The 25,658-nt window shown below is 37.0% G+C and overlaps 1 protein-coding gene and 1 pseudogene across 1 annotated transcript in view; one reads left to right on the top strand and one right to left on the bottom strand.

The window, feature by feature from the left end:
- PKP2 (plakophilin 2) overlaps positions 1-25,658 on the bottom strand; it is an 83,839-nt gene that overhangs the window by 6,611 nt on the left and 51,570 nt on the right. Inside the window, exons 7-10 of the mRNA XM_019935366.3 lie at positions 8,279-8,396; positions 7,249-7,413; positions 6,159-6,332; positions 918-1,071 (exon numbers count right to left, since the gene is read on the bottom strand). Coding sequence (XP_019790925.1) covers positions 918-1,071; positions 6,159-6,332; positions 7,249-7,413; positions 8,279-8,396 — 611 coding nt within the window. The remainder of the gene's footprint in view (positions 1-917; positions 1,072-6,158; positions 6,333-7,248; positions 7,414-8,278; positions 8,397-25,658) is intronic.
- On the top strand, positions 940-14,392 carry LOC101316164 (very-long-chain (3R)-3-hydroxyacyl-CoA dehydratase 1-like; annotated as a pseudogene).

The raw sequence follows: 25,658 nt of genomic DNA, 5'->3' as shown, positions 1-25,658 counted from the left end.
AAACATAACCACAGACCTTTTGGCACTGTGTCAGTGTGTGTGTGTGTGTGTGTGTGTGTGTGTGTGTGTGTGTGTGTGTGTGTGTGTGTGTGTGTAGATTTCAAAATAATCCAATCCATTAAAAAAACAAAAAAAAATTTAGTGGAATTTTTGAAAAACTGAGTTTTAAATTGTCAGAAATGACTAATTTATGGAGCATTAGAAAGCATGAGTAATTTTAGCATTATCTTCCTATTATCTAATTTTATAGTTTATGACTTAATTCAAAACACATTTTCAGGTATAAAGAAAATGAATGAAAAATGTTATTTGGAAGTGTAACATAGTTATCATCTTTGTCAATAATACGGACTTAGAAAAAAAGGGGCAAGTGTGTTTCATCATATTTATTCTAAAACCTATGCCAAATCTGTTATATTCATGATTCCTTCTTCTTGTGATTATCTGTCCAACCATACCATTTTTTTCTAGTACAACAATGGCCAAGGTTCTGAGGTGAACAACCGCTGTGTGTGTGTGTTTCTTTAATGTTTCAGAAGACTGGTGCTTAAGCAGGCCACACAGAGAACATTCTGAAAGACATGGCTTAAAAAGACTTCACTGGATGGCATAGCTGAGGGCTGGGAAATATCAAATATATTACCTATCTCATTAATTATTAGTACGGTCTAAAATTTCTCTTTGGTAGTAATTAGAACAAAAACAAAGCTGGATATTAAGAAAAATCCTATTTGAGACCAGTGCGAAAGCCAACGCTTGATGTCTGGGTACACAAAAACCAGTTGTATTTATCACATTTTGCTCTTTATTCACATTTTCAGCTCATCATTGTAAAAAGAATGTGATAAGGACAATGTTTTATTGCATTTGTATTTTCAATATATACACTTTACATCTAGACACTTATACTGACTTACCAATTTCATTCTGCAGAGAAAGATTCCGAGACAAATTCCTCAGCAGAGAGACGGCAGTCTTTTTCACACTTGGATCACCAACATGCAGCATCTTTCGTGTGTGCTGAAGGCCATTTTCTTTCTGGACAACTGTCTGAGCTACTGATGCTGGCATCTGTTTTGTGAGACATATTCTATAAATACTATTGTATTTTACTTCATGGTTAAAATTTCTTAATTTCTGTAGATTACTAGAGATTGAGCGAGATGTTTTAAAAGCTAGAGATACTTTCTTTAAATTCTTATTAGGTTTTCAATTTAATTACTGGATACAGACAGTTTATTCAGTATTTTTAAATATAACACTGGATTTGGTTAGCTATTATGTTTTTTGCATCTGGTTATAAATAAAATGGGTCTGTCTTTCCCTTTCCTTTCTTTTTTATCATAATCTTTTTATTCACATTTTCAGTTCATCATTGTGAAAAGAAAAGGACGTTTTACAATCACAGTTACACTAATGTCATAAAATTTAGTGGGTAAGTTTTTTTCCCTTTTTCTATTTTCTTGAACTATTTGTGTAATATAAGAATAATTTCAACTTTGGGGGTCTGGTAGAACTTAGCTCTAAAGCCAACTGAGCTGAGAAAAATTTTAAAGGGAGATGTCTTTGATTACTATTTCAATGTATTTACTGGTTGTTGGCTTATTCATCTTCTCTGTTTGTCTTGTTCAAATTTTGGCATTTTACATATTTAATAAACTTATTCATTTCTAAAAAGCTAGTTTATTCTGAAAGAGATAATGGGCTTTTAAAGGAAGGAATGTATGGCTAGTCAGATTACCTGTAACTCTATTCTCTGTATCAGAGGCTGCATGGGTAAGTTGCTGGTCCAGGTCTAGGTCCACCAGAGGCAAACCTTGTTTGGAATTAGGCTGGTCACCTACTTTCACAGGGTCTGAGTACCAACTAGGCCCTTCCTAGCATCAGCAAACGTCCAACAATACTAAGACCTTAGCTTGTGTCTGCAACTTTATATATTTTTATTTGAAGCTAACATGAGGCTACCATGCCAAAAATCCGTGTATTCTTGACCATTCTTCAGGGTGTCTATCTTCTCTGTTTATCTAAACTCTGCTTGCTTCCCCTACCTCCTGCACAGCGCCCTCCTTACATTCTCCACCGTACCGTCTAAAAAAGGGGTTCTTAATACAGGATCCAGGATAGGTTTCAGGGAGGGAACAGGAGGTCCTTAAAATTATTTTTGTGTTTATAGTAATCTTTTTCAGGGAAAGAGTCCATAACTTTTATTAGATACTCAAAGTGTCCATGACTCAAAGAAGTTTAATAACCACTATTTTGCAATGTTTGTTCCAAAGTTACACTTTGTCTTTCACTAATTTGCAGAACATTCCATTAGACTCTTTTCTTTCCTCTGGGAAGAATCCTTCACTTGCAGCCATTCTGTACAACTCCTCCTTGGACATGGAGGTAGATTTAGCATCCCTCTCTCTTCCCAATGGCCCATCTAAGTGATTATCTTTCCTCATATGCAAAAGCTCTGCTCTTCTGAGTCAATGTCGTCCAGCTCTATCTCTCTCATAGCGTTTTCTTTGTCATCTCAAGGCCTAGTATATAAAAATGATCACAGAATTCTGATTCATTGAGGGAAATGGGAGAGGCTGATGTGGAATGGTCTTTAGAATTTGCTCATTAAGGAAAATAAACAATCAGATTTACCAAATAGAGATTTCATATTCCAGCTTTAGGGAATTTGTGAGAATGACTGTTAGTTATTTACAAACAGCACTTCTAGTTCATATTGCCCTGAGGTTGAGCGCCTTTTCAAATGTTTAATGGCCATATATACATTATGTTTTGTGAAGTGCCTGTTCAAATCTCTTGTCCATTTTTCTATTGAGTTGTCTATCTTTTTATTGTTAAATCGATGAGTTTTCTTTTATTTCCTAGATACCAACTTTGTTACTTATATATGTTACAAAAATCTTTTCCTCCTCTGTGCTTTGCCTTTTTACTGTCTTTTGATAGCTTGTTAATAATTTTAATGTAGTCAATTTATAAAATATTGACTTTATGTGCTTTTTATGTCTACTGTTAAGAAATCTTACCCTATTCCAGGTCAGGAAGATATTCTATGTTATCATTTAGAAGCTTTATTGTTTTACCTTCCACATTTAAATCTCATTGCTGTTGGAGCTGATTTGTGTGTAAGGTGTGAGACAGGGAACACATTTTGGTTTTTTTTCATTGGACATCAAATTAAGTGCCTTTAAAGTGTTTTAGAAACTTGAAAACTGTTTATTTCAATGATTTTTAACTTGTACAATGAATGTTTAATTTTACATGTATATACAACATAATGAGTTGATATATTGTAAAATAATTATCACAATAAATTTAGATAACATCCATCATCACACATAGTCACAAATTTTTTTTCCTTCTTGTGATAAGACCTTTTAAGATCCACTATTTTAGCAACTTTCAAATATACAATACAATATTGTTAACTATAGTCACAATGCTGTACATTACACTCCCAGGAGTTATTTATACTGTACTTTATACTTTATACTTTACACTATCCTTAGAGAATTTGCTAAATGGGTAAATTTTATCAACCCATCCCCTTTCCTTATTTATTATTTTGTGTTTTTTTGGTATCATTTAAAAAATAATGACCATTATACCTGAACTAATAAAGTTTACATTAAGGTATTCTTACCAGCAAGAAATTACTGCCATAATTTTATACTAAAATTATAGAATTTATCGTTTAGAAGCTATTCAGTCCAGTTCAGGTTCTTTGCCATCTAAGGCACATGGCCATCAATGCTCAGTGCTGTCTCAGTTATGAACACAGGTGAATGGACTGGGTATTTTTTGGAACTATGTTTAATGGTCTGCTTTTCATGTTTTTCTATTCAGTGATTCCTTTTAGAAATTACAAAGCCAGGCATTTTTTTATCACACCATCTAAACATAGCAAAATTAGGGAAAGTAATAATTAGAAAAAATATACATGTAAGTCAAAATTTTAATAAAAAGCATCTTGTAACTTAAAAGAACAAAGGGTCCTCATATCATTGTCCCATGCTGCTAATGATTTTCTCCTATAAATCTCTAGTCAAGATCAACTCTAATAGCCTTGAGTATGGATTAATACCAGTTTAGTGTAGGTCTCCTTTCAGGGGACTGGACTGGTCTAAGGTTAGGTATGATTTAAAATCCATTGCTTGGATTCCTTTTGGACTTGGAACTCTTAGATTTCTGTTTGTTTATTTCTTTTTCCCAGCTAGATTATTACCAAACACAGGGATTTTGTCTTATTCACCACCATATATTTAGCACTAGGCTAGTGCCTTTTATGTAGAAGGTGCTCAAATACTGTTTGTTTGATAAATGAATAAAGGAATTATGTAGTCTGAATAAACTACATATTCAGAATGGCATATTCTTGTATGTTGGGTGGCAAATATTCCTGTATTGACAGAAACATGGAAACACCTCTGGATAGTTTGGATTCCATGAAAGATTCTGGAGTGGAAGAGGCTAAAATCCAAGCTTAAAGGGTTAGCTCATATTGAACCATCCTCAGAGCACAGTGAGCTTAAATACATACAGATACAGCAATTTAATTTCTGACCTTTTCTATTAAGTTGGCTGGTAGTCAGTTAATAAGAGGGCTTCTGTAGTTTGGGAAAATGAAAGAAATGGTTTTGGGAAACCAAGCATGGGGAAATGGGAAGATAAGACAATAAATTATGTCTTTCTGTCTGTCAGGGCTCCCTGGTCACTCCCCATTTCTTTCTCTTTGCGCACAAGTACATTCTGAAGAATTTCAAAGAGATTAAAATTGGGTTGTATTCTTAACCACGGTGCTAAAATTAGAGAAATACTGGTTTTAGTATTTCACAATTCAAAACTGAGCAAAGAATGAACATGGTTCATTAAAGAATGAACATGGTTTCTCAAGTAAAGAATAAATAATATTTTTGTTATCAACAAGAGTGCTTTCCTCTATGATGGTGGATAATTAGACTGGCCATAGAGTGAACTACTTGGGGAGAGTTTAATCATTTTATGATCAAGGCAAAGAATACAAGCTTAGTTCAAATAATTAAATATTTATAGAATCCTTCATTATGTTGCAAGCTGTAAAATACATGGGGAAAGGAACAACTTTTTACTCTTTTCTAAAGTAATTAAAAAAATTATTTTATTGGAGTATAGTTGATTTACAATGTTGTATTAATTTCTGTACAGCAAAGTGATTCAGTTATAAATATATATACATTCTTTTTCATTTTTTTTTCCATTATGGTTTATCACAGGACCTTGTAAGTTTTTACTCTTTTTAATATTTTGATTTTGCTGGTATAAAGTACATCTGGAAAGAGAAGTAACTCTTTATTTTATAGTTGACTTTCTGGGACACAAAAGCACAGATAGCCTTTCCAACTGCAGTGGACATGTGTTGTCTCTGCCTTCTAGCGTTCATCCTTCCTTTTGGTAACAACACTCTGACTTTCCATTAGGGAGCCACTCCATGTGGTACAAGTGGTAGTGACCCTCGCTCACTGAAACCCCTGCCCCTGAAATTCACATGTGAGCACATAACCCAGACTTGGCCAATTAGAACATTACAGGCTCCTGGCCACACGTACTGGTTTGGAAATGGGCAAGTGAGACTCATTCCCCCAGATCTTAACAGAGCTATTGGGAAAATAGTAGTAGTTTCTTTTCCTGTGGAGACACTGAGCTGGATAAGAGGTAAGCCTGAAATCACTGGTGGCTATCTTTGCCGTAATATGAGGCTAGCCTTTGAGAATGAAACCAACAGAGGAAAACAGAGTACAGAGATAGAGAATCACAAATACAATTGCTGGGCACCTATGTCCCACCATGACAGAAGGAAAACCCACCCTGGACTCTTCATTTATATGAATCAAGAAATTCCTCTCTTTTGCCTAAGCCAGTTCAGGTAGGATTCTGAGACTTGTAACAGAAAGAGTTCTGACTGATACTCATAAATACCAATGAGTCTTTCACTCGCAGTCTGACCTGGGTTTGCAGAAGCTGAGGCTGAAAGTCCTGCAAAGCCGAACTCTCTCTGGCAATTCCTGAGAACTGTCTTGATTGAAGCGAGAAAACTTATGTTCTTACTTCACTGTCATTTCTGAACTTAATGTAGGTGTGTCTACAATGCCATTATTTTTAAAAGTAAGCATGATACTCACTGGTCCACTTCCTGCCGTGAGATTCTGGAGAGCTCCCAAAGATGCTTCTTGAGTGTAGTTTCGGACACTCTTGGCAATCAAGGACAAATACATCCGTATCACGATGGAGTGCCACAGCCACTCCACGCCCTTGGGGTTGCTCTTTTCCTCTGGCATTGGCATGTCCTGGTATTGCTAACCACACACACGATGAAATCCAAAATTAATGCCTTCAAGTCATTTCTATAATTCCACACCCAAACCAAGAGACCAGAAGTACTGTCTTGTCTAGGGAGACTAATAATTAGCATAATAAGAAGCCCTTAAAATAAAAATGAAAAAGCAAATATGTATGATTCACAATCATTTAACTTTTAGCCCATAATGACTATTTCTCTCTCACAATACCCCATACTCACAACTTTACATTTCACAGCGAGAGAGAATGCAGAGAATTAAGCATTGACTGTTCTAGAATAGTTTTCAGGCTGCTGTTAAGCTAAAAGCTAAATTAGTCACATCCACTCTGAAGATAAGAAAAACAGGCCTCTTCCCTCAGAGTCTTGTGAAGTTGTCCAGGATAGCATCAGGATTCTAAATTTACCAGTCGTCCTCCAAGTTCACATACACCGTGATACTCTTGAGGAGTAGGAGAGATCACATTCCTTCTATTTCATGAAATGCCAGTCTGGACAGCAGTCCTTCCTATGTATGGGGTTTGCTTTTCCGATGTAAAAGTTTGTTTTTAGAATGTTTAAAGCTGAATGTCAGGGCTGCTTTTAATGTTAAAACAATGCTATGCCACTGGCCATGTGGCATTAAGCTTACTTCCTAACCTGCAGGGCATAGAGCAGTATGGTTTGATGGCTAATAGTGTAAATCTGGGGCCAGATTACCTGGGATTCAATTCCATCTCCTCCACTAACTTGAATTATTCTGAATTAACCTTTCTGTACCCTCTGTTTCCTCATCAGTAAACGAGGGTATTAATAATACATACCTCATACGGTAGATATAAGGCTTAAAAAAACTGAAAATGGAGCCTGACATACACTAAGTACTCAGAAACACACACACACACTTATACTTTCAAAGGCCTCCCCCAACATACCTCTTTTACTTTCCTGCTTCTACTGCCAAAACACCCAATACTTTTGTTGTTGTCAGCCTGGATATTCCGGCTTTGAAGATAGATACTCTGGGAATATTTCTCTGGGAGCTCTGCCTCCAGCTGGTAGGAGAGGTTATGAAGAATGCACACACAGTTCTCTGTGGCCTGAGAAAACAGGACATGAATATTGATCATATACATATAGATATCCCTTTGCAAGTGTTATACCACAGGACCTCTTAGGCTTTAGATCTTACAAGGTTAATTGGATGCAACAGGGTGCACTTGGACTGCAGGGTGCCTGGGGGAGTGAAATGAGTACAGCTAGAAAGGCTAGGGCTAAATCATAAATGGTCATGAACACAACACTAAGAAGTAGAGGCTGAATGTTTTAAAACATTGAGGAGCAGTTCTAGTTTACTTTTAAAGAGTGTTCAGAATGATTTTAGATTTTAGGTACATTGTTTAGTAGCCACGTGGACTTGGAAAATAGGAGGAGATATTGCTTATAGAGACCAGTCGACTACAATAATCAGTATAAAAGATGCACAAACTATGACAGCAGTAGTAGCATTAAAGAGGACTGGTTAAACTAAAGAGCATTTCAGAAGTAAAATGCACAAGATTTGTTGTCCAATGGATGTGGGATGTGAGGGAAGAGAGGAAGTCCAACATTACTCAGGTTTCTATTTTCATTTGGTAGATGGTAATAATTATTAAGAAGGTTTATACAGAGGAGTAAGTTCAGAGATGAGGGAAGAGATGAATTTCACTGCTGAATATGTAGCATTTGGGCTCCTTTCAAATATCCAGAGTTGTTAAACAGTTAGAAATTTGGATCTGGAAAGTAGAAAAAAAAATGAGGCTAGGTAGATATTAATATTTATGAGCATGTATGGGAAATCTTAAGCTCAGCAAATCAGTTAATAAATAAAGCCAAACCCAAACAGCTACTTCAAGAATACTCTGAAGAGTCTTACTAAGACAAAATAAGTAATTCAATATGAGAGACATCTAATTCTTGTATCACCTTGTCATCTGGCTGGTAATCTGCAATGGTTCCTCTGACATAATGGACCAGTGAGTCAATCAGTCCATCACACCTTCTCATCACTTTCCTCCCTTCAGGGCCAGCTGAACTCATGTTTCTATCAGGAAAAACAAACAAACAAACAAATAAACGATCAATCATAAGACAGGCAGTGTATCTAATAGGTTTTTGTTTCAAAGTTTTTTCCAAGGGTTCGGAAAACTGTCAAATTTGTCAAAGTATGACAGACTTGTCCTGGGGTCAATAAATCATCAACTGCCTATGGTCATCAAATCTAGACACAACTTGTAAATATATTCATAACACATTATTATGTCAATAAAAGTCTTCTGTCTACTTCATTCCAAGCACCAAGGTCAGAGCATTATTTATTTAATCTTTACACCATTTTGGAGAGGGTATAAATATATGAGGAAAACATTTTGCAGTTAAAAGGAGAACAAATGGCACATTAGCCATAGCAATACACATGTCCAAGTCCCAACTTGTGCCATGCCTTAATTCTAAGTAACTTAAAGCTACTTAAATTCTCTGGGCTTCAGTTTCCTCATTTGTAAATACAGGGTGTTAGACTATATTATTTGGAGGTTTTGTGGGTTTCAGCATAAACTGTTATTGACAAATATTAAACCAAATGATCTAAAATGTGATAATTCTATAATTAAAATGGCAGAGTGATGTCACGAAAAATGTAGTTTTACACTGTGTAAGACCTAAGTTAAAAGCATGATCTATAAACATCTTTGCAATTAGTCTATTTTTTAAAAATAAATTTATCTATTTATTTATTTTATTTTTGGCTGCATTGGGTCTTCACTGTGGTGTGAGGCCTTCTCACTGAGGTGGCTTCTCTTGTAGTGGAGCATGGGCTTCAGTAGTTGCGGTGTGTGGGCCTAGCTGCTCCGCAGCATGTGGGATCTTCCTGGACCAGGGATTGAACCCGTGTCCCCTGCATTGGCAGGCAGATTCCTAACCATTGCACCACCAGGGAAGCCCTCTATTTCTAATTTGGCTAAGCCATGACACCTTTCTATAAACAGTGATTAAATCTACAAGTGCAAGTTGCTTTCTTATAGAGACTGAAGCTTATCAAACACAGCAAAGTAATACATGTAGGGATTATATTTCAGATTCACATCATGTTTATATTCTGGTATTACTGTTACTATGTTCCTTTGCATTAAGTTCTTCTTGTCGGCATTAACTATTTAAAAAATTTTGTTTTCCAAAAATGTTAACAGCTCCATCAACAAGAATGGCAAAAGAACAATGCATTCAGGTTTTTAGAATTTTGAGAACCACCCTTATTCCCTTTTGTTAATTTCACTTGCTAAGAACTATTCCTATAAATTTTATCAGACCAGTTCCTTTCACTGGTAGGTAGAACATTCAAAGTATATTCTTTTTTTTTTTTTTTTAGTTTGCTCCTTTTTAAAAATTTTATTTAGAATGCCTATTTGTTGAAGTTGGCATCATTTTACAGATTAGAAAAATTCAATTTTTCTGTCTCTGCAAAGATTTATAATAGGTTAGGAATAACAGATTAGAAATGTAATACATTACAAAACAGTTGCCTATGACTATCTGTACATTTACTATGCACCTTAAGGAAAAGAATTCGACAGTGTGCTGTACTTACACTGCAGATAACATCCTTTTATTCTATTTTACAAAACTGACCAGTGGTAGTGTTTGAATTTATAAATGGCCATTAAACAGGATATTTAACTTAGATATATAGTTAGCGTGCTAAAAAGTGAAAATTTTCAACTGAAGTTCTGTGGCTCACAAAGCATACTGTTTTTGTGTATAATGTCTCAGTGTGATTCTGAACATCAAAAGAACTACAATTCTGAGAAATTTTGGGGTAGCATTTTCTTCTTCTTTAAAATAATATATTACACTAAGTGATTTTAAAAAGTTTCTGTTCCCAAATACTGTTTTCAATACATTGTGTCAAAGAACAAATGTGCCCAGCATTATATCAAGAACTGCAGGGAACAAGGGAGGAGTATCCAGCATTGCATCCTGCTCCCAGGGAGATCACATCTATAATACTTGACTGTTTCTAACCCATGAAAATGCAATTTCATAATCCAACCTATAGTTGAGGAGATAAGACAAATACACCTAAAACTAAGGATATGCTAATAATTTAGTGGTTGCTGAATTGACACAATGAGTTTCTGATTTTAACAAAATCCTTTCTGTGACTTTGGTTCTCATTTGAGGTTTCTAATGTAATTATTCCCGTCCTATTTTTCACTGTACCTGAAAGACTTTCACACTTAGTCCATTAAAAAAAAAAGATAATGAATAGGCTCATAAGCTGTAAATAAAACCATTTTTCGTACAGTTTGTTTTTCAAGAAATGATTATTTGAACCAAGATCCTCTATCTACTCTCTGAGCCCTTTATGGTCATGGGATCTTAAGAAGCTTGACAAAACTGAAAAAGCATCTTTTACAGTCTCCTTATTTTACACATGGAGAAACTGAGGACCAAAGAGTTTAAGTTACTTTTCCTGGTGAGATTAAATTACTGGTGAAGTCAGGATAGGAGAGCTGTTCTTTATTCTGTGCTAAGGGCGGCTCCAGAGTAGAGCAAACCTTACCTAACATTCATTCAGTCTGCCATTTGTTTATCAAGTACCATATGTCCCCCAACTCCAAGACAGCGTTATCATATTTTAAAGCTCCCTTTGACCTTTTCAACATCTGGCTTTGAGAGACGGCAGTAGTTTTAAAATTGCTTTGCCAAATCAAAAGGTCTCTCTCCCTAGCTAAGCCCACTACATACCTTGCAGATGGATGACTCAGCTTTGTTTAACTTCAAGTCTGTTTATTTTGGGTGAGAATGGTAATTCAATTTGGCAGTACTGCCAGTTCACACACACTAACTGTTGTCTTGTAGTCTGGTATTATCCAGACTCTACTGGCTTGAAATGGGACTTATCAGTGGTTCCTGACAGTTGATACCTTTGCTGACAGAAAGTGCATGGAACCCCACTGCTTCAGTATTTGCTCCTGCATATCAAAAATAGTTCCTACCTTACTCAACTACCCAGAAATATGAATGATAAGGGTGGATTATTTTATAGCAATACATCCATGAATAGAGGTCACTAGTCAGAAAGGAATTTGTTATTGTACCACTCTGAAAATAATCAGAAATTATTAGAAAATGATATATTCATCTTAAAGTATTTTTTAACAGCTAATACATAAGTTTTTTGGAATCAGAGAATTAACATGGCCAATCTTAGGCAGAATTGATCCTTTTACACTGTATCTCCTGAGTCCCGAGAAACATTTATCTATCACTGTTTCCTATATGCAGCCCAATAGAGGTTTAATCTGGAAAACTATCTCAAAACTATACATGAAATATATCAAAACAATTATCTTGTTGAAAAGTAAAAAAGAAAGAGCATAAAAACCACAGTACTCAATAAAAGTTGATTATCAGAGTTACCAATGAACATATTGGAAATGTTTAATTCAGTGTCTATGGTTTGAATTTGATTAAATGAGTCTATTTCCCCTGGTATAATCTAGCAGAAGTCTGAGTAAATATGTGAGTACCTTTTAGGAAATTAGAACTGCACACTGTTGTATACTGAAATTTAAATACCAGGTCCTTGGGACTAGGGGTTGGGGCCTCGGGAGGAGGTGGGTAAAGAAGGATGTGAACTACTCTAAACATAAAAGCAGGACTGTTTCAGAGCTCTTCACCTTCACTGGCCCTGAGTGGGAGGATACCAGCGCGAACTGTGGCTTGTGTTTGATATTAAGAAGAATTTTTCTGCTAATATGACTTATAAAGGGTGAGAAAAAATAGAATCTGAACCTCTGTATGTCTCTGAACAAAACTTCACATATTTAGGAGGCTTCAGGTGATTTATCTGAAAGCAAATCAGTGATTCCTGACTCTCTCCAGGACCATTTATCTCACACATTCCTGAGTGTCACAATGAAAAGGAGAAAAGAAAACCAAACACCCTGGACCTTGCTAGAATTAAAATAAAGAACGGTCTTTGTTAAGATTAAGGACAGTGTGACTAAATCTTAAATTTGTATGGCAAACCAAAGAGTGAACGGTGTCAAATGATAAGAATAACTGCAATTTAGTATGTGTGCTAGACATTATTATAGATACCTTGCAAATATTATGTTTTTACAAAATTCCTTAAATTAGGGTGTGCTAGAATCTCATTCAGAACCCTGACCTATGACTGTTGTTTAAAGTCAGAATTACCTGCTTCTAATGGGATTTTTAATGCCTCTTCCATAAAAAGTTATCTGTGTGGGGCTACGTGCAGGCATGTTGTCAAATACAGCTAGTCTGCCAGCACTGGAAGGAAGTTTGTTATAACACAGAATGTCCAAACTTGGGGTATGGACAACTGGCCTGGTGAAATGATGAGCTAATATGAAATGTTTAAAGTAAAAGGCTATAGTTAGTTACCAGGGCATGAGAATGGCCGGCAATAATAAGGCAGGAGTGAATCTTTTCAAGACATTTCACCAACAAGTAATTCTAAGATACAGAGATTTTTATTAAAAAATGGGGCTATTTCTACTGATAATAGGTGGTTTCCTACTAACATACAATTTACATGTGTATTAATGTGACCTGTCTTAAAGGTCTAACCAGCATACTGAGATAGTGAGCACCACAGTGGTTTTTAAAAAATTGTGGCTGTATCTTCATTTTCATCAATAATTATAGGCTTCCTAATACCATGTGTTATAAATTATATCCCAAGTGGTACCAGTCAATTAAGTGCTTGGTCCAAGTCCATTCAAAGACCCAATAGGTACTTGATAAGACATTAGCTGATAAGGAGGCATCCTTCTTCCTCTGGTTATTTGAGATTTAGGTCTGGGTTTTTGTTTAACTCTCAGCTGATACATATCAAACAGTTGGGCCTTGTCTGTGATTAACCTAGAGAAAACAGCAGAGGCAGTTTGTGGTTGCACAGAACAAAAGAGGAGCCTCATTTGAACTGGCAGAGGAACAAAAACTCTAGGTCAAAAGAAGGGTTTGTCTGTTATTCTGAGTCAACATCAGATCCTGCAGGTATCCGCAAACATCAGCCAAAGTCAGCTGTTCATTCTGCAAAAGGAAGCAACGTTGGGAATAGAACAAAGCTGTACAACCTACATGTCTTGTTCCTTCCAGGACAAGGAACATCAACTTAATAAAGATGTGCTAGCATCTATTACACATCAAGAAACTAGAAGGTGTAGGAAGAGAAAACCTATCCTTAAAAATCCTTTAGTTCTGCTTTCCTACATTTTCAGGTCTTCCAAAAGTATGCTGAAGAGTCAGTTCAGAGACCCCTGCGCGCGGCACATGGGGCGCCTGACGGCCGGGCCCCCTCCCGCTCCCCTGCCCCTCTCGTCCACGTCCCCCGTCTGCACGGCCACCATGGCGTCCAGCGAGGAGGCCGGCACCAACGGCGGCGCCTCGGAGGCCTGCGAGGAGAGGGAGGCCGGCGAGGAGAGGGAGGCCGCGGGCAAGAGGAGGCGCCGGGGCTTGCTGGCCACCGCCTGGCTCACCTTCTACAACATTGCTATGCCTGCGGGGTGGCTGGTACTAGCTATTGCCATGATACGTTTTTATATGGAAAAAGGAACACACAAAGGTTTGTATAAAAGTATTCAGAAGACACTTAAATTTTTCCAGACATCTGCCTTGCTTGAGGTAGTCCACTGTTTAATGGGAATTGTACCTACTTCTGTGCTTGTGGCTGGGGTCCAAGTGAGTTCAAGAATCTTTACGGTGTGGCTCGTTACAGTGTAAAACCAATATAATTTTTTTTTATCATCTTATATCCTGTTGGAGTTGCTGGTGAACTTCTTACAATATACGCTGCCTTACCATATGTGAAGAAAACAAGAATGTTCTCAATAAGACTTCCCAATAAATACAATGTCTCTTTTGACTACTATTATCTTCTTCTTATAACCATGGCCTCGTATATACCATTGTTTCCACAACTCTACTTTCATACGTTAACGTCAGAGAAGAAAGGTGCTTCACGGAGGGGTGACTGTCGAAAAGGATGATTAAATGATCCCTACAACAAGGTGCTTTTTCCAGAATAACCAGGATTACTTGAGTCCAACTTTTAATAACAAGAATAAACAGCTTCATGAAAAAAAAAAAAAAGAGTTCAGCCAGAAATCATCTGGTTGGTCAGCAAGAGTCATTTCCCCTTGACTTAGCAGGCTGTTCAAGGTAGAATGTCAAATTCCATTTTAAATGAATTATAACAGCAAACTAATTTTAAAAATATGCCCAGGAGCCACTGGAACTTGAGTAGACATTCTTAACACCTAAAGGAGAGGTTTGGGATGCTAGACTAGGACAGATGAAGATGCTTAAGATCTAGAGTAGTATTCTACTCTAGAATATGGTGCTCAGACAGCCTGTACCTCCAAGATAGGCATATGTTTTTTAAAATTTATTTTTTATTGCGGTAACATTGGTTTTTAATATTATACAAATTTCATGTGTACAGCCTGATATTTCTACTTCTGTATACACTACAGCGTGCTCACCACCAAGAATTGTTTTCATCCTTCACCATACAGTTGATCTCCTTTATCCATTTAACCCTCCCCTGCCCCCTTCCCCTCTCGTAAGCACTACTCTGTTCTTTGTATCTATGTGTTTATTTTGCTAGGTTTGGTTTGTTTACTTATTTTGATTTTTTGACTGTTTTTTATAGGAGTGAAATCATTTTCTACATATGAGTGAAATCATACAGTATTTGTCTTTCTCCATCTGACTTATTTCACTTAGTGTAATACCCTCAAGGTCCATGACGGCATAAACTTTAACAACAGGATAGCAATAAAGTCATCAGTGGCTTTATCCAAATATATCAACTCACTTTTTTTTGATGAAGAATTTTAAAGCATTTAACAGTAGTTCTATGACAGTATTAATATTTTTTGGAAAATGACTTCGAGTGTCATAAGATACAGTTAATAAGACACTACCTTCAATTTAAGATACACACAGAATTTTTTTTTTCCCCCCGTACGCGGGCCTCTCACTGTTGTGGTCCCTCCCGTTGCGGAGCACAGGCTCTGGACGCACAGGCTCAGCGGCCATGGCTCACGGGCCCAGCTGCTCCGCGGCATGTGGGATCCTCCCAGACCGGGGCACGAACCCGTGTCCCCTGCATCGGCAGGCAGACTCTCAACCACTGCGCCACCAGGGAAGCCCCACACAGAATTTTTAAACATGAGGATGCTTTAAAAAAAACCTCTGACAAAAATACACACTTGGTTTCAGCCTAGCGCTGCAGATATTATCTGTTGCAGAGGGAGACGGGACCTTTGTGGAGAGAACTGCCAGATCACCCTTGACCAAGTGATCAAGCTTGACATCATGGACAATAGGCCAAAAGGATACCATGACACCCAACAGAAGTACACAGCATCACCCCCGACTCTTCTTATTAAAAAGTTTGACTTGAATCTAATCTTGAAGAAACAATTCAATAAACCCATACTGATACAGTCAAAAAAAAAATCTCTGATAAAGACATTCTTGGCAATTTCATTTTCTGTTCAAGACTCATCTCATAAACTAACTGATGCAGAAAAACAAGCAAATACAGTCCTCTTGATATAATAAAAATTATTCTTCTGTTTCCTTCGCTGATTCTTCTTCCTCCATATTATCCCTATTCATGTGTTTTCTTTTAACAATTATCCCGGGGGGCTGGACCCAAAGTAGACAAATGATATTTATGAACTGGTTGGTAAGAATGAAGAATTTCTTTGGCAAACTGAAATGTCATACAATTTCTGTGAAGTACAACTTTTAATCTGGGCCCACCTGCTAAGGACACGAATAAGATAGTGGAAAATTTACTCTGAAGAGTGGGGACCTTTGCAAGGGGGCTGCTTAACATTTCTAATGAGACAAATATTCTTTAAAACATTGGACTCAGGGAGACCAGACAGGGGTGACCAGGTAATCATGGCCATATTTGCTTCATTTGTTTGATGTGTCTGCTTTAACAAGTTAATTATTGTTGACAGATTTAAAAATGACCTAAAACCCCTGAGGCTTAGTTTATAAAACAGTTATTTTTAAAAATCACTTATACCTTTTAAAATTACTGAAAGAGAAACTTACACAATAATTTAACTCATTAGGGCTTCCCTGGTGGCGCAGTGGTTAAGAATCCGCCTGCCAATGCAGGGGACACTGGTTCGAGCCCTGGTCCAGGAAGATCCCACACGCTGCGGAGCAACTAAGCCCATGCTCTACAACTACTGAGCCTGTGCTCTAGAGCCCTCGAGCCACAACTACTGAGCCTGTGCGCCACAGCTACTGAAGCCCACCTGCCTAGAGCCCATGCTTTGTAACAAGTGAAGCCACTGAAATGAGAAGCCTGCACACCACAACGAAGAGTAGACCCCACTCACTGCAACTAGAGAAAGCCCGCGCACAGCAACAAAGACCCAATGCAGCCAAAAATAAATTAAAAAAAAATAATAATAATTTAACTCATTAAGCCACATTTGTTTGTATATCTAAAATATTCAATGTATAAAATGTGATTATGACCAACAGAGTAATATGACTAGAAATACTGCCAATTCCATTATTTATGGACTTTATATTGATTATGTTTATACATCAAATGTTAAGAGTTTCAATAATTAACCAAATAACTGAGGATGAAGTTGATAATTCAACTTTTTATTTCTGGAAAAGTCATTCTCCAGACTGAACTATCTGGATACTTCTATCAGGTTTCTGTGTTGTTTACACTGTCTCAGCTAACATTCTTCTAGTTTATGTTAAACTATTTTCTAGAAGTAAATAACCACATATTTAGATTATGGTTTTAAAAAATATATACACTACCAAACGTAAAATAGATAGCTAGTGGGAAGTAGCCGCATAGCACAGGGAGATCAGCTAGGTGGTTTGTGACCTAGCTAGGAAGGGTGGGAGGGAGGGAGACACAAGAGGGAAGAGATATGGGAACATATGTATAACTGATTCACTTTGTTATAAAGAAGAAACTAACACACCATTGTAAAGCAATTATACTCCAATAAAGATGTTAAAAAAAAATAAGTTCTGGCCTGCTTTTAAATCTATAGTCTTACAAAAAAGGAAAATACTTATTTGATAATAAGGGAAATTAGACTCTCATTTAATTACTAATTCTTAATTATTTAAATAACTAAATAGGATTATGCAGAGACATAGACCAGATAAATCCTTTTCTGTTAGGAGTATTTAGAATAAGGGATAACTGAGCAAAGGTAAATAGAATGAAAAGCATAATTAAGGAAATTCAGATTCAGCAAAGTTCTGAAGTTTGATATCCAGATATACATAAGAAATGAAATTCAGGAACACAATGACATGTTTTATTGTACAGGAGTAGATAGATATAATTGAATATATTAAAAATTTACACGGAGATATTATTTTTCCAGAAAGTAGTTGGTATTGATATTACCAAAAAACTTGCCCTTAACCCAGAGGCTCAACAGGATTAAGGCTGATAATTATAGCTTTTCTTTCTAAATGTAGTTTGCTTCCTCTGACCACTCCCCACCTTAGCTAGATTTATCATAAGTGACAATGGAAGTTTCTTTTAAGACATCATAAATTTTAGTACAAACAACTATATTACACATTCATTAAAATACATTTACTACACTATGACACATATAGGAAAGAGTGAAGTTTAAGTCACTTGCAGGAGAAATGCATTACCAATTGCTTTTCCTCTTCAACTGGCATAAAATATAATTAAGAAAAAGGAGTATATTTCATAATGTTTTATAGTAATGTTTTGTCATTTTGTCCTATTATCCTAAACAAAATGGCAAATTCTGGAGTGGTCTTTACAACGCAGAAACAGTTGTGTGTTTTATAACTTTTCATTTATATTGGAGCATAGTTGATTAACACCGTTGTGTTAGTTTCAGGTGTACAGCAAAGTGATTCAGTTATACATATACATGTATCTAGTCTTTTTCAAATTCTTTTTCCATTTAGGTTATTACAGAATATTGAGGAGAATTCCCTGTGCTATACAGTAGGTCCTTGTTGGTTATCTACCTTAAATATAACAGTTTCAATCCCAAACTCCCAATTTATCCCTCCCCTCCACCCTTTCTCCCATAACCATAAATTGGTTCTCTAAGTCTGTGAGTCTGAGAAACAGTTGTTAATCAGATTGTGGCGATAACATTAAGGCAGCAAGTTTATAAGGCTTTCTCATAAGCAAATGGTTAACAAACAATAGGAGTTTAGGAAGACAACTTTTCAGAGTTTTGTGAATTCATATTTTTAATGACTATGTTGAAAAAGGATAGAGATGAACTAGTGATAGCATGATGAGCTAAAGACTGAGCGGGACATTCAAACAGCTACTCTTCCTTTACCAGCTCCTTAAATGTGACTCTCCAGTCAACATTTTTTCCCAATCCCTAGGCAACATCAGTTAAGCAACTCAATGCCTGCATTAACAGTCTTTTCAAACCTCTTCCACACTTCTTATCAAATGGACTGCGATAATCTCTTCTGGTGCCTTTCCCCCACTAAAACTGGAGTTCCTCCAGGGCAAAGATAGGTCCCACTCCCCTTTGAAATTTCAGAAATTTAAACAGTGCTTTGGATACAGCAGGCACTCAAGTACTGGAAAGGATTGGATAAGAGCAAGAGGGAAGACAGACCAAGTGGTAAAATCCCAAGAAGGCTGGATTAGTTGCTTTTCTCAAGTTTCTGATAACTGCTTCTATTATTGTGGAAGGGTCACTAGTACTTAATTTCTTCAGCTGAAGAATGAGACTGCTAACAGAGGCTTTCTCAGAAGAGTCTGTGTTTGGCCTGAAGTGTTTTCCAGAACTCTGAATGTCACTGCTCCTGGGGTAGGCATTTTTTTCCATTCTCTAGTCTGATAGCAGCCCATAGTCTCACACCTGTCCACTTAAGTGCCTGTCTGACCCCTGGAGGCATTTTAATTTCTGACCTCTAAATTGTTTCCACCTCTTCCCTTTTAAGAGAACAAAGAAGACTGAGGTAAGAAAGGAAAGAAGGAAAGAAGGTAAGAGAAGGAAAGAAATGGTGAGAACCAAATGGAAGAATGGAGAAATAATGGTAAATCTTTGGTAGGAATTTTGAACATACACCCTGATAATGACCATTGGTTTTATTTATGTCACATCCAAAGGTGTCCCAAAAGTGTGGCAATCAGTGAGGTGGAACATAGAGAATTGACAGCCATGTCACACCAATTCCCAATGAGTTACCCATACTAAATTGACAAACAGGGGCTCGCAATAAGTATGTGTAGGAAGGGTGTATAAGCAAAGAAGGCAGCTAATGCTCTTTGGTAATTTACAATTCTATGGTTGTCACATAAGTCTTTTGCAGTTTGAAATGTTTGGAAGAGTATCCTACTAATCAAAATAAATTATTAAATATTTTAACTGTTATACTTCTTGTCCTAAGTAAATAAAAATAATTTTGAAAAAAAGAACGGGGCATTTTAGTAGGTTTTCTCCACTCAAAAAAAAACGTGGGGTGGATAATGCTTCATAATGCCTTCCAAGAAGACAAAGGAAATATTTCTTCTTTGAAAAGAGATATGTAAGGAGAAATATGCCTTTACCCTAATTATCCACATCTTGATGTTAATCAACTAATGGAAATTCAGTGCCAGTGGTATGCCAACCAGCTTTCTGGGTTGGTGGAGTGGGGAGAGCTCTGATTTGTAGCATTTGCCAATTTCTACAGTGTAAATACTCCCACCATGGCTGATTTCAAGCTACCAACATGATGTCACTGAATGTGGAGGTATGAGGAGATCCTGACAACTGCTCTTGATGGCTCTAGCACAAATTGGAGTGTATCAATTTATTTTTCCTCTCCTAACTTGGATTTTATTATTCATTATGCTGGCATAGTGTTTAAGAAAAAACCTGAAACTTGCAATGAACATTGTTTTCCCTATTGCAAAATTTGTATCACCTGTCAGTGAGTAACTTTAGTCATGAAAAGTATGTAATTCCAAAGGAATTACCTAAAGAAAGCACCAAGGCCCACGGTAAATGCTGCGGCAGGCAGATGCTAATTCTGTAGAAAAATGACCTGATACCTGACAGATACGGTGTATCTGACAGTTTTTGAAGGATAAGCTGTGCATGTTCTCCTGTCTGAATGTGATCGCACTGTAGCAGCTCCAGGTGGGCAGAACTGGAGTCACTGTCACAAGTTCATTAATGAAGCAAAGATTTTACCTGCTGAGCAGATTCACTCTGCACCACTATCTAAAGACTAGGGAAGTCCCTCTCAGAACTGATCTCACTGTCAAGTTAGTAAAGGGACAAAGTCACTGGTCTATGCAGAAGTTCTACTTCGAAGTAGATTGAAGGAATTTAGCTACACTAACCTAAGTCAACACAATGCCCAAAATACTACTCATGTTGCCAGTTCACTGTTGGCTCTACACCCAGTGGCGGAGGCCATACCTCCAATGAACTTGTAGCAGTTACAATATTTGCTAACATTTATTTTTATGTAGTTAAGATTCACTCTTATTAGAGCTAGTCAACACCTGTCTTAAAATCTTTTTAGAGTAACTTGGAGTCAGAAATAAGCAACTATTCAGAAGACAGCTCTATTGTGAAAATTGAGACTATTTGATTACAGGTTCCCTACAGGTCCCTTTCTAACTCACATCTCCTTACTGACTTTTATACTCATTGTGACAACATCTACCCGAAGTTGTCTACAAAGCCATCTCCTCTCTTGGAAAGACCTCCCAGTTCTTATGCTTTCTATTTTCTCTGTTAATAGGAAATGTAGTGCAGAGTTCCACTTGCATAGAACTCCTAAAAAAAGACAACACTGAAATGCAGACACAATGCCCATAATGAGACCTGAACGTGACTGTACACTGGCCTACCTGACCCTGCGAGGTTGCGAGACTGTGAAGGGCAGAGGCTTAATCCACAGCAGAGCAGTCTGTAGACATGTGACTAATATCAATGTATCCAGCACACTGATGAAGAGCTTGGCCCTGGAGACAGACTTCCTGGATTAGAATTCCAGCTTTGTCTCTTACTAGCTGTATGATGTTGGGAAAATCTCTTAACCTCTGCTCTCTGAGCTCCAGTTTCCTTATCTATAAAATGGGAAGGTCTACTTTACAAGGGTTGCCCTGAGAATAAACTGAGGAAATCCTCATAAAGCATTCTGAACAGTTTTTACAACGTAAATATTAGCTATTATTATTATAAATTAGATACACAGATGAAATAAGAATAGATATTTTAGTAAGCAAATACTATGATACTCAATTTCCCAAATATTTTGCAATATTCTGCTTCTGAAAGTAGTTCAAATCAGTGGTTTGGACTGACTTTGCAAACACTGTTTAAAATGGTGTCATCATGATGGGAGTGGATTCAGGCAATAACATATCTGAAAAATGTGTGCCAACAAGGGCACTGCTTCACCCAAACCACGCAAGTCTGTTATTCCTTTGTCATAAAAGGAGACTACAGGAAAAGATGTGCAACCAACATCTTTATTTTTAGATTTCCACCTTCCCAATACACCTTTCACGTGGATATTATAACTTTTCTTCTTCATGCAGAACTTATATTTCTATCCTCCCCACACTACTAACTTTGCTTACAGAAGAAAAATATTAACTCCTTAACATGATTTATAAGGCCCCCTCAGTCTGGCTTTAGCTAATGTTTCCAACTTCTGTTTGATTACTTTCCATCACAAATTTGATACCTTGCCAGACATGATTATCCACCTAATTCCTAATGGATTTTCATTTGCTCATTCGTTCATTACTCATTTCACTCAAATACTTTATACTTGCTTACTATATGTCAGAAACCTTGCTATGTGCTAGGAATTAGAGATTAGAAAAATGCATAGGCTTAGCTCTTAGAGTTCACAATCTAATAAAAAAGGTATGTAAACAACTTCCCATAAAAATAGTAATGTAATACAAAGTCTGTACAGAGGTGACTTACCTGTAAAAAGTCCTGTTTGAATTCTTATAAACAAGTAATGGCTTTTGCCTGAGGCAGGAAAATGTTTTACAGAAAAGATTAACTTTATCTTTGCTATTATATGACTAGGAGATTAAGTAATCAGTAGGCAGATAATAGAAAATGTTTACCAGGCAGTAAAATTGAATAAAGCCTTGGCTATATGAAATTACCTATAATATCTAAGGAAAGCAAGTACTTTGTAGCTTGCTTGTACTTTGGGATATGTTTGCAGGAAAATGGGAAGTAAGATTGTAAAGAAGGTTGTGGATAGACTGAGAAAGGTTGCATATGCTGTAACTGAGGAAGGTGTCTTCTATTTTTGTTTTGTTTGTCCACCAAGTGTTCCCCTCCCTCTTGCTACTTTAACAGACCTTGTTGCTATTGTTGTCATGAAGCAAGTATCTGATCCAGGTCTGGTCAATCTAGGGGAACAGAGGCTTAAACGATACACAGCTTTCAGAAGCAGAGTCAGGGTTAAACCTTCCAGGAGATTGACATTTAAAGAAAGAAGTGCACTTTTTCTGCTGGGTGGCTAAGCAAGGGCTGCCTGTGATTTAGGGATCTGCTACGTGGAGAAGGCTTGTTTGCATTTTTAGAGAATGAGCCCAGTAGTCTTCAAAGAAGACGAGTAAGCAGAGATGAGATATACAGGCATACTTCGTTTTATTGTGCTTTGCTTTATTGAGCTTCACAGACATTGCATTTTTTTTTTTAACAAATTGAAGGTTTGTGGCAACCCTGTGTTGTTAGATGATGGTTAGCATTTTTTGTAATAAAGCATTTTTAAATTAACGTATGTATATTGATTTCTTTAAGACATAATGCCATTGCACACTTAATAGACTGTTGCATAATGTAAACATACTTAAATAAGCATTGGAAAACCGAAAAGATCGTGTGACTTGCTTCATTGCAATATTCACTTTATTGCGGTGGTTTAGAACTGAATCCATAATATCTCCGAGGTATGCCTGTAAATAGGAGACTGAGTTCTAGAGATGCTGAATTTACGTCCCAGTCCTTGAGGCCATGGTTCCTGATGCACTTCTTTCACTTCCACAAGTGCCCGTCAACATCTCAGCCACATGAGCCACTTGATTTAAGGAACTTTGAATTGTGTATCTGCCATTTTCAATTGAAAGAGTCCTGAGTCTGTCATGCTAAGAACTCTGTCGCATATGGTAAGGCAATGGGAGCGACAGAAAAATTTTAAGATGCAAAATGTTTTTAAATGAATCAAAATGTTTTAATGAATCAAAAATACATTAAAAAGTGGTTCCAAGTGGGTGGAGTACTAGGAGGATGTGGAATTCGAGTCTCCACACAACTAGGGCACTTACCAGGCACTGGTGGGGGACCATGGACAGCTAAGGGTACAGGAGGAACTCCCAGCGATTGGTTGTTAATTATAGTTTTATTTTTCCTAATATATTTTTTAATCTTTCTAATTTTATTTTGTTTTTTATTCTTTGATATTGTACTGCTCCTTTTTTTCTTTCTTTTTCTTTTCTTTTTTTTTTTAACCACACCGCAAAGCTTGTGGGATCTTGGTTTCCAGGCCAGAGGTTGGGTCTGAGCTCATGTGGTGGGAACTCCGAATCCAAACTGCTGGACTAACAGAGAACCTCAGACCCCAGGGAATATCAATTGGAGTGAGGCCTCCTGGAGGTCCTCATCTCAGCACCAAGACCCAGCTCTATCCAACTGCCTGCAAACTCCAGTGCTGGATGGCTGAGGCCAAACAACCAGTAAGACAGGAACACAGAACCACCCATCAAAAAAAAAAAGAAACGACAAAAAAAATATCTTACAGATGAAGGAGCAAGGTAAAAACCTACAAGACCAAAAAAATGAAGATGAAATAGGCAACCTACCTGAAAAAGAATTCAGAGTAATGATAGCAAACATGAACCAAAATCTCGGAAACAGAATGGAGAAAAAACAAAAAACATTTAACAAGTACCTAGAAGAACTAAAGAGCAAACAAACAGTGATGAACAACACAATTACTGAATTAAAAAGACTCTAGAAGGCATTAATAGCAGAATAACTGAGGTAGAAGAACAGATAGGTGAGCTGGAAGACAAAATGGTGGAAATACTGCCAGGGAGCAGAATAAAGAAAAAAGAATGAAAAGAATTGAGGACAGTCTCAGAGACCTCTGGGACAATATTAACCATACCAACATTCAAATTATAGGGGTCCCAGAGGAAGAAGAGAAAAAGAAAGGGTATGAGAAAATATTTGAAGAGATTATGGTCAAAAACTTCCCTAACATGGGAAAGGAAATAGTCAATCAGGTCCAGGAAGCACAGAGAGCACCATACAGGATAAACCCAAAGAGAAACACACCGAGACACATATTAATCAAGCTATCAAAAATTAAATACAAAGAAAAAATATTAAAAGCACAAGGGAAAAACAACAAATAACATACAAGGGAATCCCCATAAGGTTAACAGCTGCTTTCAGCAGAAACTCTGCAAGTCAGAAGGGAGTGGCAGGACATATTTAAAATGATGAAAGGGAAAAACCTACAACCAAGAGTACTCTACCCAGCAAGGATCTCATTCATATTTGAGAGAGAAATCCAAAGCTTTACAGACAAGTAATAGCTAAGAGAATTCAGCACCACCAAACCAGCTTTACAACAAATGCTAAAGGAACTTCTCTAGGCAGGAAACACAAGAGAAGGAAAAGACCTACAACAACAAACCCAAAACAATTAAGAAAATGGGAGTAGGAACATACATATCGATAATTACCTTAAATGTAAATAGAGTAAATGCTCCAACCAAAAGACACAGACTGGCTGAATGGATACAAAAACAAGACCGATATATATGCTATCTACAAGAGACCCATTTCAAACCTAGGGACACATACAGACTGAAAGTGAGGGGATGGAAAAAGATATTCCATGCAAATGGAAATCAAAAGAAAGCTGGACTAGCAATTCTCATATCAGACAAAGTAGACAATAAAATAAAGACTATTACAAGAGACAAAGGACACTACGTAATGATCAAGGGATCAGTCAAGAAGAAGATATAACAATTGTAAATATTTATGCACCCAACATAGGAGCACCTCAGTACATAAGGCAAATGCTAACAGCAATAAAAGGGGAAATCCACAGTAACACAAAAATAGTAGAGGACTTTAATACCCCACTTTCACCAATGGACAGATCATCCAAAATGAAAATAAATGACGAAACACACGCTTTAAATGACACATTAAACAAAATGGACTTAATTGACATTTATAGGACATTCCAT

This window comes from Tursiops truncatus, chromosome 11, assembly GCF_011762595.2.
Source record: "Tursiops truncatus isolate mTurTru1 chromosome 11, mTurTru1.mat.Y, whole genome shotgun sequence".
Taxonomy (NCBI): Eukaryota; Metazoa; Chordata; class Mammalia; order Artiodactyla; family Delphinidae; genus Tursiops; species Tursiops truncatus.
The sequence above is the reverse complement of the archived record's forward strand: the minus strand, read 5'-3'. Positions and strand labels throughout refer to the sequence as shown.